Consider the following 18,958-nt stretch of genomic DNA (forward strand, 5'->3'; position numbering starts at 1 on the left):
GGCTTAAAATCTTGAAGAAAAACATACACATTTCAAAAGCAATATCAAATAACATATTTAAAGCTTTTAAATTTTTTTTAAGGTAAAACAAAGCAAGAGATGAGACATTTAAAAAGATGAGATGGTCATGTCATCTTAGTTCTTGTCTTTCATTTTACTAATTATAATAATTCCTTCTCCTTGGATTGTTTTTAGTCCCCCAGAGCTGAGGACCGAACCCAGGCACCTGCGCTTGCTAGGCAAGTGCTATACCACTGAGCTAAATCCCCAACCCATGTTCTTTTCTTTAAAATGTATTTCTTTGCAAATAAAAATTACAACAACAAAAACACCCAAGTTTTTTGAGCAAACTAGACAGAAAACAACCTGTGTTCAGGAATGCAAACATGTCAACCCAGTGAGGCCAGCACTGTGCCTGGTTCTCACGTGTTTACACATATGGCGACACACACAGTTTTATGCTGTGGTCTCAAGAGAATATTTCCAGTTTTGACCTGTAAAAACCATAACTAGAACAAAGCGCTCTCTCTTTTGCCAGAGAAATCTTGTCAGAGGTAAAGGCCCACAATGCTGTTGTGAATGGAACGGCATTAACCATGCAGGATTTTTCAACTCGAAGATACAGTAAAAGGTGGTGTCCCTTTTAAAAGGAATATAGCATGTGTGTATGAGTGTGTGCGGGTGTTAAGCTTTTCAAATGTCTGGAACAGCCCCAGTCACAGACAAGTGGATTTAAGCTTTAGTTAGAAGCCTCTTCTACCTATACAGGGGTTCCCAAGAACTGTCCTGGGTTCCAAGAAAGCCCTGGTTCCTGTATGACCCAGAATTTTATATCATAGACAGAAAGGGGAAGGCAAAAATGGAAAACATGGAGATATAGCAGAAAACAAAAATGTAAGAAGAGTTGCCTGCCATTCTATGAAATGACACTTTTATACTGAGAATGAATTTCTGAATTTGATCATGAAATGATGCCCATTTTGGTTCATCAAATACGTGACATTATTCTTTATGAGTAAATACCAAATATTACTTTCTATAATTCTACATTTATGTGGCAGGTGACCTGTCTATAGAGCAGGCTATAAGGATTTTAACTTACTGAATCATTGTTTTATGATCACTCAATAACTTTTTATTTTTCTCAGACCTAGTGCGTGTGCACTTGCTTTGTTTTTGAGAAAGGGTCTCACTATGTAGCCCTGGCTGGCCTGGAACTCTGTAGATTAGACTGACCTTGAACTCGCAGAGATCACCTGCCTATCTCCTACTCAGGAGGGATTAAAGGCATGGGCCCTGCTTAGGTGTTTTTAAGTTTTTAAAAAATCACACGTATGGGCATTGTGTCTGCATGTATGTCTGTGAATTACATGCATACCTGTTATCCTAAGAAGTCACAGGAGGGCATCAGATTCCCCCTAGAACTGGAGTTACAGATGGTTGTAAGCCATCAGTAGGTGCTAGGAATTAAACCCAGGTCCTCTGGAAAGAAATGGTTGTGGTGCTCTTAACCCCTGAGCTATCTCTCCAGCCTCCCCTTCAGCATCCTCCTAGGATGATAGTTGTGAGCCACCATGACCAGAGCTACCACTCCAGATCAAGATTTGATTATGCATGGCTTGATGTGCTTGTTGACTTTCGCTTATGGACACTACAAATTCATCATTGATACCAGCCAGTCTCTGGGAGCATCTAAATGTCCGTTTCAGAAGCAGACAGTGAAAGAGCAGATGGTTCACAGTGGAGCACCGGATATGACATCCGAATGTCACAAAAAAGCTGAAGCCAAGAGCACTGTGCTAAACTACAACTGTCAAAGTCGGGGAGACAGTCAAATTGATTTTGTAGATGGGGCATATTCGAGTATTAGAATTTCCATGTAAGTCACAATTTCTCAGACTCGTGTTGGAAATAAACAGCAAGGAGTAACTTCAGTCTTCCCAGTAACCCTGCCATTGAAATCTCACTTCCAACTCGTGCAAAAGCGTGGTCATCACTTGCTGTCCCAAAGTGCTCTGACACTCTACACAGAACGCCACAGCTACATCTGTGAAGCAGACTTTTTATTTTCTAAATAGGAAATGAGAAAAGAGAGAAGGCAGCAGAGAGGAGGAGGTGTCCTGGTTTGAATCAGAACGACCCCCATAGGCTCAAAAATTTGCGTGTTTAGTCCCTGGTGGATGGGAGGTTTGCCCTTCTTGGAGGAGGTGTGCACTGGGGGTCTCTCAGCCTGAGGATAAGAATGTGAAGCTCACTGGCACCAAACCTGTCTGCTTGCCAGCATGATGCTAACGGATGAGCTGGTGAAACTGTAAGGCAGCCCCCAGTTAAATGCTTTATTTATGAGACATGCCTTGGTCACGGTGTGTCTTCACAGCAATAGAACGGCAACTGAGGCAAGAGGGAAGGATGAGGAGGGGAAAAGAAACAAGGCCAGAGCAGGAGAGGAGAGCTCCAGCCTTAGCTCCTGCAGGGGTAAATTCATCGTGCCCTGAGGAGCTGAAAGGCAGCAGGGAACTGCTGTTATCACAGATCCTCGTATTTTTGAAGTTCATTGAATAAACACGCGGCTCTCCATCTCAAAGGTGTCTGCCCGGAAATACCAAAGACAGAGAAAACCCAATAGTTACCACTTTCAGGGACAAAGAGTTGGGAAGAGAATTTTTTTTTTTCTCCTTAGATTTTCCACTGGACCTAAAACTGTAGGCCGCACCCTGGGAATTCCACCTTGGGGAGTGGGTGTATGTGTGCCACATCAGGTCTTAAAGTGTCACACGATCATAACATCCTTCTGGAATGTTCTAAAATTCTCCCACTGAGATTCAGTGGCAACAGTGCTGTGTGTTCAGTTGGCATCAAACAGTTGGGAGTTGAGAGTAGACCTGCTTTCATAAAACCAAAGGCGCTGTTGTGTTTCGTATTTGAAGGCTTCTCCACAGACTTGATGGAAGGTCTTCAGATCTGGTAGCCACTGAGGAGTCTAACTAGCACTCGTGGGTTCACTGGACGTTCCGAACAGACCATGGAGAGCAGACTGGAATGCAAGTCAGCCCTTTATGTGTACATTCTTGGCTCCACCACTAAAGCCCAGATTGTGGGTAGTTACCCCACACCCCATGTGCCTGCAGCCGGAAAGACCAAAATAAGATGTCATGTCTGCTGGTGGGGACACAGAACAGCCGTAAGAATGAGAGTAGCCTACCACAGGGTGATTTCCCTAACGATAGCAGGTGGTAGGCAAGAGGAGAGAGTGGCCAGACCGTAGCATTTCAGCGTCACGACTGTAACTACAATCACTGTGTCACACACTAATCGCCACTGCAGGGTTCCGATGTAGTGCTGAGGAGTCCCATCTCAGAATGAGACATTTCTGAGGAGACAGGGGCTGTGATGACCTACTGGTATATGGGCTCCACACTTCATAAATAAAAATAATCTGTTTTTTTTGTTTTGTTTTGTTTTTTTATTTCCCACTTTTCAGATTGCTGTGTGTGTAGGATGAAGGGAACTCAGGATGTTTATTTTTCAAACGTTTTCTTTCTTTCCTGGAAAATAGGATCCATCTCATACCAACCTCTGTTTTATAGAAATGTACTTATACTGGGGTTGTTCCTCTTGCTGTATTAAAGCAATTAATTAAAAGAAGAAGCCTTTCCGTCTTTTAACCTCATGGAGATGATAGGGGCCCCTCCTAGTTCTCTAGGCTGCAGGAAACAACAACAACAAAATAATCATGTATGCAAAAGTCATTTGAGATAAATAAAGCAGGATGCAAAATGTCCCTACACCAACATACAAGCAAGGGATTAAGTCTGATCCCTCTGGGGAACAGAACAAGAGCTTTCTCTCCTGTAGCGAGGTGCTAGGATTGTGAGGCTTCTAAGCTAAGAGATGGCTAGCCACAGTTGAAAGAGTCCTGAGGCTGGCAGGAATTTGCATTTTCTTGCCAATGAAAATTTCTGAAATATTTACTTTTAGCAAATTAAATCTGAAACTGGAGCTGGGTGTGGGGACACACACCAGTAGATCCAGGACTTACTTGGAAGTTGAGGCAGGCGGGTTGTGAAACCCTGTCTTTAAAATACAAGACAAAAGAACCCCAAGGGAACGGGACGGCTCCACAGTTAGGAGCACTTGCTGCTCTTGCAGAGGACCTAAGTCTAGTGCATAGCACCTAAGTCAGCAGTCTCACCCCTTGTAACTCAAGCTCAAGGGGATTTAACGCCCCCGCTTCCGGTCTCCATCGGCACCTGGACTCATATGCCATACACAGACACAGACATAGACAGACACACAGTTAAAAATACAATTAAAACAAATACAAACATCTGAAGTTGCCCTTTGATATCTGCCCCCTGACCAGTAGTCTAATCAAGTGCTCTTGTCTGAGGAGAAACACAAACTCACACCACTTCGCTAAAGAGATCCCTTGGGCTTTCTTTTGGAAGCTTTTGTTGCATAGAAATCTCTCGTGATTGAGCCCTCCACGGGGCTCGGCAATCCTTCTGAGATGCACTCTCAGACACATGCTTCATCTTGAAATGCTGCCCAATTAGCTGGTCTGAAAGCCTTTTCCAGACGCGGCATGCTGTAATTATCTCGTCTGGCTGTTTAGTCTCCTATATGAAATCTCAGCAAACAGGCTGGGCTTCACTGAGGTTGTATGTTTTAAACGTGTTACCGTGGGAAATACAGAAGCCAGGGGAGTTTTAAGGAGTCTGGGAGAAAACGCATTCAAATGGTAACAACGTTTTTCAAGTGGTTGGTAAGATTATGTCTAATCTAATCTTGATTGTGGCACATTGACCTATATTCTCTTCAAGTTTGTCTGTTTCATAATATATATTATTATTATTATTTTAATTTTTTAAAATGTTATTATTTTATTTTATGTATAGGAATATTCTGCCTGCATGTATATCTGCTGTGCACACTACCTCTGTGCATAGTGACCGTGGAGGACAGAAGAGAGCATTAGATACTCTGGATGTGGAGTTACAGACGGTTGTGAGCCATTTACATGGGTGCTGAAAATGAAGCCCAGGACCTCTGGAAGAAGAGTCGGCGCTCATACCCACCAAGCCATCTCTCCAGCCCTTATTCTTATTTACAATACTACCTTTCTTTACTTGTTGGTGTGAGTGTGGGCACACCTGGAAGTCAGAGGATAACGTGGTGAAGTTCATTCTCATCTTCTATCTAGGGAGTCAAACGCAGGCCTTTAGGGTTGGCGGGAAAATGTTTTTACCGCCTGAGTCATCTTGCCAGCCCCGACACGTATTGCTTCTCAATAAGATATGAGAGAGCAAGTTGCATAGGAAGAGTCTCAAGAAATCCAGATTATTATGATAGCTGCACATAATGACAGGGGCTCATATTCGAGAGCTAGAAAAACGTTCCCCTTCCTCTCTCAACCCACTGAGACAATGTTAAATTCATAAAATAACTTGAAAAATAAAAGATAAATAGGATGTCAGGAGAAAATAAGGAGAAGCACATTCCCTTCTAGGGATAATTAACTTAGCAAAATATAATCAGGCTTTTGAACTTCAACAGTCACAGAGCACCATTAAATATTCACACACAAATATCCAGTCCGCGTAAGCATCCACGTCCCGGGTCACAGACACCAGGCTGGCTAACAGCGCGAGAGGACGCTCAGCTCATGGGGTTGGGGCCCACGTGGATGACGATGTGCTTCTCGTAAGCTCTTCTCATCGTTTTCTCAATCTGCTTGAGAAAAACCTGGGGGATCCGCCCGCACAGGGTGTGCACCGTCTCCAAAAACTTCAGCTGCAGAGGGTAGTACATAGACTGGAAAAGATTGTCTCGAAAGGGAAACTGAAAGATAAGAAAGAAAGAAGAGAGAAAGGGAGGGAGGGAGGGAGGAAGAAAGACGCTTGTTATTCAAGTGCTATTTAAAACACAAGTCACTCTTATCAAAACACACAACACAGTGTAAGTTTACTAAGTTTCGGCCCCGTGGTACAATCCCATAGAATCATGTAACTCTCTGGCCCCTCTTCTGTTTTCTCTACTTTTCTTTGGAGCCTTCTGCAACTAAGAATAACCTTGAACTTAGAATTCTTTTGCCTCCACTTCTAGTGTATTGGGATTACAGGCCTATACCATGATGCCCAGAAACACCCAAACAACCCCCAAAAGATGATCTGTTTATTTTCCTAAGGCTCTTGAAGTCCGAAGACAATGTCCATCTCTAAGGGGTAGAATGGAACACAAGGCTAAAGCAGGTAATCATTTGAAATCTACTACAACAAAACACAGTTTATTATTTCCACAAGGCTTACTTATTTCTATTTTATGCATATGGATATATATATATATATATGTGTGTGTGTGTGTGTGTGTGTGTGTGTGTATGTGTGTACACACACACACACACACATACACACACACACACACACACACACACACTGCTGCATTCCTGGTACCCACAGAGGTCAGAAGAGGGTATTGGATTCCTTGGAACTAGAATTACAGGCAGTTATGAGTCACTATGTGGGTGCTGGGATCTGAACCTGAATCTTCTGCAAAAGTAGCAAGTGGTCTTAACCAATGAGCAACCTCTCCAGCCCTAATTAATTAACTAAATAATTAATTTGCCATCCAAGAAACTTAAGAGCGTGTCTACAGTGGCTACAGAAAGCCAAGAGTTTAGCAAATACAAGTCTCTTAGCAAAATGTTCTAGGCACTAGGCTAGGGGTTTGGCTCACTGTTAAAACACTTGCTTAGCATTTTAAAGTTCTGAGTTTGATCCGTGGCATAGGGTCAAGTGGAGAAGGTTGGGGTGGCGGGGAGTAGTCAAGAGGCCAAAGGTCAGTGATCACTTTGAGTTTTTAAAATTCACTCAGTATCGAACATGTGAGGATTTGATGTGTTTAATGTCTCTGTATTTTCCCATGAGATATACAAAAGAACAGTATTTTTCAAAGTAAACCTTTTGGACTACTTGGAAACTAGCATGTGCCAAGCTTTATCACCATCTTATTGAAAGAGAAAGGGCAGCTGGTAGATCAAGTAGGGAGCTTAACTCTTGCCAATGAAAAAACCCTAGGGAGAAAAGGAGGGAGAAACAGAAAGGTCAAAGGGCAAGCCCTATTCTAGCCCCAGAGCAGAGTGGATGGGTGTCTACTTTGCTAGAACAAGTCTCCCAGTCTTTCAAGGTCATCAGATGTGGATCAGCGAGGCGTTGAGGTAAGTTGAAAATGAGCCACACACCAGCTCAGGCTTAGGACACAGTTGCTTTCTCCCACAACCCTTAGCCAAATGACCAGAAATTCCATCTCCATAGCCCTGCCCTCCTACCTTCCCACTTGCACACAAACTCCCTCTAGCTCAATTCTCAGCTCTCTGGCTGCTATCGACATCACAAACAGCCCTGCACCACCTCCTCCTTGCAAGTCTGCAATTAGTTGACATATGCCACCATAGATCACAGCTGTCACTTTCCTGCCCAGACTGCAGTCTAACTCTTGCTTCTAAAGCTCCAGGTGATCTGGAACCCTGCTGCATCTTCTTCCCTCCCATTATCTCTCCATGATGGCTGGAGTGACGATACTCCTGTGCCCCGGTACACCTACTTCATTCCCCATTGGGCGTTTCCTGATTGTGCCCTCTGGTTGGCAGGATCGTCCCTGGGTTTCCCCATGAATGCCCCCATCTGACTGAGTCCCAGGCTAGCACAGGCATTCCCTGACAACTGGCTACTGAAATATCCTACCTGTTCCTCTTAGAACTTTAATCCTTTCCATTCTGATAGGATCTTCCTTTGTTACAGAAAACTTTTATATCATCTGGCTTCCTCTACTAGGACAGAGATTTTTTTGTTTGTTTTTTAAGGCAGGGTTTCTCTGTGTAGTCCTGGCGTCTGGGAGCTTACTCTGTAGACCAGGCTGGCCTTGAACTCTGAGATCCACCTGCCTCTGCTTCCCGAGTGCTGGGATGAAAGGCGTGCCCTACCACGGCCTCGCTAGAGCAGAGATCTCGACCACAGGGCTTGGTCTATATTGCTAGTCTCCAAATTCTAGGCAACTGGAATTATTCCTGCCTAAACTAGGCTTTATAGATGACTGTTGAAAGAACTACTGAAAAATATCTGTCTGATGACTGTTGGAGGGTCATGATGGGGAGCATACACCAGTCCATCATACAAACATATGCAGGGTTAGGCTGTGTGCATATGAGAAAGAAAGACTGCACGCTAGGGAAAAGAAACAGATGTGAAATGTTTGCCATTAGAACAATGTCTACATTCTGAATACAACTGTCAGGCGTGTGATTAAAGTTTAAAGGCCATCATTTCGTTAATCCTCATAACTATCTCATTAGGAAGATAATATTTTTAAAGTCTATCTCTCTCTGTGTCTCTGTGTATCTCTCTGTCTCTCTCTGTCTCTCTCTCTCTCTGTGTGTCTGTGTGTGTATTTGTGTGTGTGTTTGTGCACATTGCACACACAAGCCACATGTGTGCACATGCCCACAGAAGCCAGAAGAGTTTGTTGGACTCTGTAGAGCTGTGAGCCACCTGACATGAATGTTGGGAACAGAACTCGGGGTCTTGTGGGAGAGCAAGTGCTCTTAAACTCTGAGCCATTTCCCCAGGCCTTAGAAGGTAACATTATTATCTTTATTTTATTTTATTTATTATTTTAATTTCATATGCACTGGTGTTTTGTGTGCATGTATGTGTGTATGAGGGTGCTGGATCCTCTGGGATTGGAGTTACAGACAGTTGTGAGCTGCCATGTGGATGCTGGGAACTGAACCCGGGTCCTTTGGAAGATCAGCCAGCGCTCTTAGCTGCTGAGCCATCTCTCCATCCCTCTATTATCTTCATTTTACGATGATGAAATCAACTGAGGCTCAGTAAGGTAACAGCAGTTAATGACTAATCAGAGGGTGATAGAATTGGGGTTTGAGCTCAGGCGGAAAGCCAGCTCTAATGCTCTTCCATATGGTAAAAATGTCACAGCCCAGTGGAGGAAGGCGGGCACAGGGGAGCGCAGCTTTAAGTTGGAGTGTATTCACTCCCGTGTTGATTTGGAGCTAGTAACTCTCCCCATGGAAATGCCTGAATGAAAACTTTTCTTCAGCTAAAGTGTGGAACCCCACGGAGTGATTATGTAGAACTGTTTAAGATGCAGAGTCATTTGGCTGTCTTGCTGATCCCTGAGAGAACAAAGCCAGATGAGTCATTTCAGCCCACGATTGCTCAATCCCCAAGCAGGGCCAGATCACAAGGGAAAGTGGAGCCCACGCAGCTGCATGCTTTCTTGACTTCCACCCGTGCTGGGGATGGGTTTCCCCCTTGAGTCAATGTTTGAGTAACCAAGTGTGAGAATGTCACGGAGTGCATAACAGATTGTGTAATTCAATCACTTGCCCTTTGAAAACTAAACAGCAGGAAACAGGAGAAGAGGTGCTTAGATGCACGGTAAGTGATCCCCTGTGGGGAGGACAGCCCTGGCTCGACCAGAGCTGGAATTCTTTAGTAAAATGCTCATCTTCATACAGGGGGACGTATTATAGGCTGGGGGATGGGTCACGAAGATACTTTACAGGGCGGGAGATGGCTCAGTGGATAGAGTGCTTGCCATAAAGTATGATGACCAATGTCTGGAACCCCAGAGGCCATGAGTAGCCTGTCATGGTAGCATGTATTTGTAATCCTGTGCTTCTCTGGGGACAGAGATGGTGGAGTCCTCAGCATCTCATGGATCAGCTGACACACAAAATAGTAAAGGACAGAGACCCTGCCTCCACAAGATAGGAGGCGAAGAACATCCGAGGTTGTTCTCTGGAGTGCACACATGGCTGTGGCGTGTACATATCTGAGTGCCAGCACTGGGTTCTCAGATATTTAAGAAGAAGAAAAAAAATTTTTAATATAGTGTATATCAGGGGATCAGCAAACAGTACTTGTGGTTGGGGGGGGGAGGAGTAGACAGCAAATAGTTTGGGCATTGTGGAACCCACAGTCACGACCAAGAACCTTCGCTGTTAGAATGCCAATTCAGCCAGTGACAGTGCACGAATGGAGAAGGTCACTGTGTTCCCCATGACCTTGTTTATGAATACCAAAACACAAATCTCCTATGGATTCTTTCTGCTGGAAAAGTTTGCTGATCCCTGCCCTGCGTCTTGGAGGGACAGCTTGTGGAAGGTACTCCTTGTAAGTACCTGCTGCTGGCTTCCTACTGGTCATCTCAATATCAAAGTAATGGACAACACAGAATTCCCTGAGAGAATAGTTCACACAACTCCGAATCGCCCCTTAGCCTGTGTTCACACATCTCTTCAAGGAAGAAAGAGTGGGCTCAAACTATAGGAGGTTCCCACTCCCTCCATGGCAGCATTGTATATAAAATCATCCTTTAGTCATGGAGGTACATTCCTCATTCTTGGTGGATAACTGAAACCACGATGAGTGAGTTCGGAACCCTACAGACTGGACACCTTGTGGCTACTACATCAATGGTGGGTGAGTAACATATCCCGTGTGGATACATGTTCAAAGAGGTGATTCACATCCCCGGCAGGACGGAGCAGGATGGCATCAAATTCCATGTTACTGGGAACAGCCCACAGTTTACAACTTATGAAGCGGGTAACTCTGGAATTTTCCATGTAATATTTTCGGCCCATCGTTGGACATGTTGACTGAAGCCATGCAAAGTAAAACCATAGAGAAGGGGCTCTACTCTACGTGATCTTTGAAACCAAGCACATGCAGCTACAGGGCCCTAGCTCCCCATCGCCGCCGGTTCATGGTCCATGATATGTAGAGCTCAAGGCCTCTTGGCTCTCGGAAGATTCTACCATCTAGGAGGCATCCACACGACCCTTATACCCTTTGGTGGTAAAAATGGCAGGCACCTTTTTTTTTGCTTCTTGCTTGCACTTATTTAAGTCAAGGGCTTGGTGGCTGAGGATATGGCTCAGTTAGCAAAGAGCATGTATGCAAACTGAAGGAACTAAGTCTGATGCCCAGAAAGTTATGTGTGTGTTGGATTATACCTATAATCCCAGGACTGAGGAGGTACAGACAGTGGGATCTTTGGGTTCATAGCCAAACCAGTACACTCTAGGTTATGTCTCAGAATATAAAGTAGAGGGGCTGCAGAGATGGCTCAATACTTAAGGGTACTGGCTGCTCTTCCAGAGAACATGAGCTCAATTCCCAGCACCCATGTGGTGTCTCACAACCCTCTTTAATTCTAGTTCCAGGAGATTCAACACACTCTTATGTCCTCCAAGGGCATCAGGCACACATGTGGTGCGCAGGCATGCATGCAGGCAAAAGACCCATACACACATTTTAAAAAAGGCTGAAGAAAACATCCAGTGTCAACCTCTGGACTCCATATGTACACTCACCCACATATACGCATGCAACAGACACAAACACGTACACACACATACACAAAGAAAAAGAGGAACCGACAAGTTGTGGCTTTCAACGTGGCAGCTTCTAATTGACCTGAGACGTGATTGCTTAAGAGCTTAGAGCTGGTAACCAGGCAACATGCTTAGCTGGAACTAAATAAAACGATCTTAATTTTGTTGCATTCTCTCTTACCCGGAACTCTTACTCTACAGGATGGCAAAGGGCATAGTAGTTTTCTCTGGGAGTATTTGGCCTTCAAGTTCCCCGTGGACCACAGCACTTGAAATGCATCTTGCTGGTAAGCATATGTCTGCTGAGTGGCACTTCGACGAGGATACTTACATCCCGGATTGCTTCATAGAGCGCTCGGAAAGTGGGCTGCTTGTCGTCATGGTAGACGCCACGGTTGCCATGCAGGACAGACACACCTTCCCGCTCAGCCTCTTTGCAGTTGCTTCCATACATGCAGTGATCAGGCCGGTAGTTCCACTGGCAGGGGAACACGTAGAGACACTCTGGTGGCAACAGGGGAAGAGACACAGCTCCAGTCAGTGCCAGCTGTCATCTACGCGTCCGGCGCTTAAAACTTAATACTTATAAACCACACACGGTGCATGATTTCAATGCTTATGAGTGTGGCTATGACGTCCCGGGTCAAATATACCACACTTGTTTAAATTCTGAGATCGATGATCCAGGGGGCACGCATGAGCGATGGTAAAAAAAAAGACAAACAGCATCTAAAACAAGGAGTTAATGGTGCTGTGTCTTCATTTGTGTCTCTGTTGCTGTGATGATAAAGCAGGATTAAAAAAAAAAAAAAAAAAAAAAAAAAAAACACCTTGGAGAGGAAGGGGTTTATTTCGTACCAACTTCCAGATAACAATTTGTCACCAAAGGGAATCAGGCAGGAGCTCAAGGCAGGAAGCTGCAGGCAGGCACTGAAGCAGAGGCATTGAGGAATGCTGCTTACTGGCTTGCTCTCCATGACTTGCTTTCTTAGGCAGTGCTGGATCATTTGCCCCAGGGAAGCATCACCCACAGTGGGTGGGGCCCTCCCACATCAATCATTAATCAAGAAATTAATGCCCCACAGATATGCCCACTGGTCGATATGATGAAATTAATTCCTCAACTGTGGTTTTTCCTAGGTAGCTCAGTCTGTGTCAAACCGACAAAGACCAGCCAGCACACTTGGGTCTGAAGCTCGACTTCTCGCTTATGAACAGTGAAACCTGGAACTGGTCACTTCTAGACACTCCAGCTTCCTCATTTATAAAATGGAACTAACAGGATCTCCCTGATTTTGTTTACTAAAATTTTAACGTATGTCACGCTGAGGGTGAGAAGTTGCTAACATTCGTGAAGCCCTGTGTTCAACCCCTAGTACTCCAAGAGGGGGAAAAAAAATCAGATACACAACAAATGTGTGCCAAGCACACAGGACTGCCCGAGAGTGTCAGCAATGGATGGTTTCTTTGGAAAGGTTTTGTCAAGTGGAAACATTTTATTTTAAAGCACACCAGTGGACAGCAGCACACAGTACACCTCTGATCAGTGTTAATGACAACCATTCCTGGACGTGCAGCACCATTCTTTTCTATCTTGTGAGCCACAGATCTCTTTAAGAATTTAATGGAACCTTTGGACCCTGAGTATTGAAAAATACAAGTCAGGAACAACACAGGCTTAAAAGAATGGTTGCTTGCTTGTAAGTTCAGGGCCTCACACGTCTCCTAAATACCAGCTAAGTCACCCAGCTGCCACACCTCAAATACAAAACTAAACTCGGGAAGAAATTCAATTCACACTTTGACAGAATTTTCTGGAGTGAGAAACGAAAAATATACATGTAGTCACGGGGAGGATCTGTCCCGTGTCACTTCAGGAGAGTGGTGTCCAGTTTTGACAGTTCCCTTTAAAGGCAGGCTTCGGTCAGGATGCAGTTCTGACAGAAACAAAGGCTTGGAAGAATACTCCAGGAAGAAGATGGTCTGATCATATTAAAATTCTGGAAATCGGAATGTGTTTTAGAAGAAGGTAAGTCATCCTCTGGGCTTTGCTGGAGAGAAGAGCTCCTCAATGGGGGGAGGGGAGATAGAGGACAAGCTGTTAAATCCACTGCTTTGGTCTGAAATAATCAAGACAGAAATCTGTGTTGGCTGCAGACGACTAAGTAGCTGATAAAATCTGACTTGAGGCAGAATTGGAGGCAGAAGAGGGGCAGGTCCCAGATTCTGGGGTGGGGACTAATTAGCCCTGCTGCTGGGTAAGCCAGCCCAGGATTCTGCTCTTGGGTTTACAGGATGTAGAAACCAGGGAATATATGGTCTGACTGGTTTAGCAGGGAATCACTGGAGGGCAGGGCTCGTGGACAGCGTGAGATGGGGAAAGAGCAATTCTGTCCAGCAATGGGGACACTGTCACCAAATTAAATAAAACAAAAAAGGCGGTGGGCATAAAAAATAAGATTTGGTCCAGGGGATCACTTAGTTGACAAAGTGCCTGTTGTACAAGCTTGAAGGCCTGATCGATTCCCAGAACTCATGTAAAAATAGCCAGGTATGGTAGCATCTTTGCATTTTCAAGCAGAGAAGACGAGATCCCTGTGGCTCACTGGTCCGTCAGCCCAGCCTGTGTGGTGAATTCCAGGCCAATGGGAGATCCTGTCCCCTAGCCAAGGTGTCTAGTACTTGAGGAACTACACCCATGGTTGCACTCTGGCATGTACACACATATCACACATGTACATGTGCACCTTGCACTGTATACCCTCCACCCCCTCTGAGTACACCATGAGACTGTCCAAAAACAAATTAAAAACATAACAAACAAGTGAAAATTCAAGTTACCATTTCTTGAATCCCTCGGTCTTTGCTATTTTCTCTCTGGAATATATATATATATATTTTTTTCAATATATATAATTGAGTGGTTCTCTATGGGTTATAGCCATTAATGATAGATAGTTAGGAAGAGTCTACACAAGTGCCAGGGCCCACTTGTGGCTCCAATGATTCATACCCGGTGGGTGCTGAAGATTTCGGAATGGCTCGTGCCTGGTCATTTTAACTTCACAGAAAGATGATCTTGCCACTCAATTACTACCCTCCAGCAACAGAATGGAGGCTTTCACACCGTGATAATTGTGTTTGGTTGTGGTGGTGCTGTACACCTATAATCCCAGCACTCAGGAGGGGAGGCAGAACTGTCACCTGACAGCTCTCTCTCTCTCTGGAGAGATCTTCTTCTCTCTCTCTCTCTCTCTCTCTCTCTCTCTCTCTCTTTCTCTCTCTCTGTCTCTCTCTCTCTCTGTCTCTCTCTCTCTCTCTCTCTCTCTCTCTTTCTCTCTCTCTGGATCTCTCTCTCTCTCTCTCTCTCTCTCTCTCTCTCTCTGTCTCTCTCTCTCTCTCTCTCTCTCTCTCTCTCTCTCTCTCTCTCTCTCTCTCTCCCCCATCCCTGTGTGTGTGTGTGTGTGTGTGTGTGTGTGTGTGTCTGTCTGTTTCTGTCTGTCTCATCTCTTTCTGAATTCTTCCCTCCACCCCCACTTCCCTTTTCCCTCAGTTCCTTGGCTGTGATTTTGTTTCTCTTCCTTTTAAGTCACCTCTCCACTCTATTTTCCTAATTTCCATCCATTAACCAACACTTCTGAGGCCTTGCACTGAAACAATAACAAAACCAAAGCTATAAACCGCGCCTTTCTCATATGGACTCTAATATCCTTTTGGTCTCTTGTGCTGTACATAAACCTTGTGTTTCTTAGTCCACCAGCGTCCAGAATAACCTTGAATGTGGGATAACTGAATCGAACACCTGAACAGTAACGTTCAGGCTGGCTCTTCTCTCTCCCTTACAGAGTTCAATACTTCTCTTCTGGTGGGATGCTCTGACTTGTCATTCATACCTGGCTTGTTTTACTTTCTTTGCAGAATTTTTTAGAAATTTGCCCAAAGCGGCAGCAAGTGTGGGTGGGGAAAACTCTTCCTCAGGCCCCTTGCAACCAGACCAGTTGGTCTTATAGCTGGTCTATTTCTCTCCCACTTGAATTAGAAACTGTAAGAAAACCATCTTTATTTGCTGTGGTCTCTTATGCATTGACTGACAATCAGGCTGAACCGGGAAGACAGAGAATTTTGTCAGACACTGGAATCTCTTAAGAAGAAAAGACGCCGCAGCCAAGTAGGACTCTGGAGTCTGAAGCAATTACTACAGTCCTTGGCAGCATCCCAAAGACAGCCCCCAGAAAGCCTGGCTTCGCTGGACACACGTGACTATCTCTGCCGTTTGTAACTGGTCTGAGTGGAAAATATGTATGTATGTGTGTGTGGCATGTGTGTGTGTGTGTGTGGCATGTGTGTGTGTGTGATATGCATTGGTGTTTCCCATGTCTGTGTGAGAATGTAGGATCCTCTAGCACTAGAACTAAAGACAGTTGTGAGCTGCCACGTGGGTGCCAGGAATTGAACCTGGGTCCTGTGGAAGAGCATCCAGTGCTCTTAACCACTGAGCCACCTCTCAGCCCCTTGAGTGGAGTTTTGATCCCTGAGACTGGAGCTCATTCATCTCAACAGAGTTCCCTTGGGTTTTGGTCAGGTTTTTTCTTTCTATTAAACTCTGGCCAAGACTCAAACCCAGCCAGCTGTCAAGGTATGAGCTCAGGTTGAAGAGATGGCTCAGCTGGTAAAGTGCTTGTCTTGCAAGCACGAAGACCTAAGTTTGATCCCCTGCACCCATGTAAAAGCCAGGCACAGCAGCATACACCTGTAATCCTAGGGCTGGGTACACAGAGACTGGAGGAGTAGCCTTCAGGTTTGCTGGCCAGCCACCCAAAATGGCAAGCTACAGGTTCAAGGAAAGACCTTGTCTCAAAAACAAACAAAAGAAACAAACAAAAAAAGATGGAAGTGTGATTGAAGAAGACACCCAAAGTCAGACTCTGGCCTCCATTTTCCACATGCATGCACCACACATACATGTATGCATAGACATGAACAATCCCTACCCCACCCCCACCCCACGCACACACACACAATGGGAGCTCAGCCTTTCATTCTGGAAGAAGCCACCTTGGCTCACATACCAGGATATGTCCTGTGGGACCCGCTGCCTGCACAGTCCCCATGGGCTTCATTAGCCTCCTCTCCAGGCAGCCTGTAACCTAGCCAGGCACTCACACATCCACAGGTTCACTATCTAATTATGGCGGGAAGTTGACGGCAGTTTTTAGCTAATGACTTTTAAATACATGTCAGAAAGCAGGTTGGTGGCTACAGGCGACTCTCATCAGTGCGCGGCTTTATCCATAGCCACCCAATCAGCTTCCACGGTGAACATGTTTATCTCCCAGGTCACTGCCAATATCATCACCCTCTTCTTTATATGGCTAAAGGTGACACATCTTAAAACAAAACAAAACAAACAGAAAACGGTTGGCTCTAGGTTGCAGAAAGCCCACACATAAAATAAATGAATGAAAAACTTATAAGGGATCTATCCTTAGATGTTTGTAGAGAGAGCCACTGTTTAATACAGTGCCTGGGTAAAATGGGCTCAAACGGCCACACAGAGAGCAGTGAGGGAGTTCACCTAGCACGGACCTGAGACCAGAATTCCTGGTTCCTCACCAGGCTCTGCTCAGAACCAGGGTTTGGAACAACTTCATAATCGTGTCACAGTGTCTTTGGCTCAGTGGGTCTCAGAAGTAGGCACCCGTTCTAGTGCTGTGACGAGACACTGTGGCCACCACAACTCTTAGAAAGGAAAGCATTTAACTGGGCTTGCTTGCACTTTCTGAGGTTTAGTCCAGTCACATTATGCCGGCACCAAGGCCAGTAAGGTGTTGAAGTAGCTAAGAGTTCTTAGTCTGGATCCCAGGCAGCAGGGAGAGAGAGCCTCTGGGACCTGACACAGCACAGGCTTTTGAACCCTCAAAGCTGGCCTTCAGTCTCACACGTCTTCTAAAAGACCACACCTCCTCATCTTTTAAATAGTGTCATTCCCTACTGACTAGGCATTCAAATAGATGAGCCTATGGAAGCCACGTTTGTTCAAGCCACTGTGGCAGTTTGAATCAGCTGAGACAATAAGCTAAGATGACTTGTGGCAGAGCCACCATGCCTTTCCAGTGGCTCATCCTCAGCTTGGGACTGTGGATGGAGACGTTCATGTCAGATAGTTCTAACCATGTGACAAGAGAACAAAATACCATTTAAGAAAACGATTCATTTTATGTTTAAGGGTGGTGGTGGTATATGTGTGTCCACATGGGTATGTGCACGAGTGCATGTGCCTGTGCAAAACAGAGGTGGAGTTTCACGCAGTTGTGAACTCCCTGATGAGGTTGCTGGGAACTGAACTCAGGTCCTTTGCAAGAGCAGTACATGTTTTTTTACCACGGAATCATATCTCCAGCCTCCAGAATGCCATATTTAAAGGAAAGAAATAAAATAGTCAAAATGCCCATGCCAGGATACCTGTCTGGTGCTCTAGGATCCTCTGCCCCAGTCTAAGATGTTCACCGCTGCCTCCCTAGGGCTGGAATTGGAGTGTGAGCCTCGGTTATATACACCCGCGTTGCTACTCATTGCCTCCTTCCTCTCTGTAAGACGCTGTGTCACGATGGTGGTTTGAATGAGAATGGCCCCCATGGGCTTATAGATTTCAATACTTGTCTCCAGGGAGTGGCGCTATTTGAAAGGATTAGAAGGTGTGGCCTTTGTTGGAGGAAGTGTGTCACTGGGGGTGGGTTTCAGAAAGCTCACTCCAAGCCCTGAGTCTCTCTCTCTCTTCCGGCTGCCTGCGGATCCAGATGTCGAACCTACAATTACTTCTCCAGCACCATGTCTGGCTGTGTGCTGCCATGCTTCTGCTGCTGCTGATAATGAACTAAACCTCTGTATCTCCAAGCAAGCCCCAGTTGAATTCTTCCTTTTATAAGTGTTGCTGTGCTCATGATGTCTCTTCACAGCAACAGAACCACTGACCGAGACAGTCATTATGAAGTCTGAATAAGATAAGGCTTAGAGCAACATCTGTTGCTGTAAATTAAGAGCTTCCTCAACCCGCCTTCCAGTTACCCAGCACCAGCAGCTTACGCCATCACCCACTGCCACCAGGTACAGTACATTTCCATTGTTGCTAATAGTTGCTTAGCACCACACATCCTTTAAAAGGTCCCTCTGGACATCACGGCTCTCTCTCATTCTTTCTGTCCCCCAGCCTGTCTGTCTGTCTCTATTTCTTTCTCACGTGCCCACTCCCAGATGGCCTTCTGTTCTTCCCCAATAACCCTCTTGGGTTGCTTATATCTGTTGTGTGGCATGACCTTTAGCTGTACACCTTGACCTCAACCTGCACTTTCTTAGTACCTGCCACTTGGTTACTAGTTGTTATAGTATGAATCCAAAATGCCCCATAAGCTCAGATTTTGAGTGCCGTTCCCCAGCTGGTGGTATGATCTGGAAACTTTAGGAGACAGTGCCTACCTGGAAGAAGTAGGTCAGTGAGAATAAGCCTTTGAAGGCTCTACCTGGCCTAAACCCACCCCTCAA

The 18,958-nt window shown here is 45.2% G+C and overlaps 1 protein-coding gene across 1 annotated transcript in view; it reads right to left on the bottom strand.

Annotated features, from left to right (window-relative positions):
- Positions 1-5,326: 5,326 nt before the first annotated feature.
- Gxylt2 (glucoside xylosyltransferase 2) overlaps positions 5,327-18,958 on the bottom strand; it is an 84,781-nt gene continuing 71,149 nt past the window's right edge. The window contains exons 8-9 of the mRNA XM_032907220.1: positions 11,751-11,923; positions 5,327-5,841 (exon numbers count right to left, since the gene is read on the bottom strand). Coding sequence (XP_032763111.1) covers positions 5,659-5,841; positions 11,751-11,923 — 356 coding nt within the window. The 3' untranslated portion in view covers positions 5,327-5,658. The remainder of the gene's footprint in view (positions 5,842-11,750; positions 11,924-18,958) is intronic.

Source organism: Rattus rattus, chromosome 6 (genome assembly GCF_011064425.1).
Source record: "Rattus rattus isolate New Zealand chromosome 6, Rrattus_CSIRO_v1, whole genome shotgun sequence".
NCBI lineage: Eukaryota > Metazoa > Chordata > Mammalia > Rodentia > Muridae > Rattus > Rattus rattus.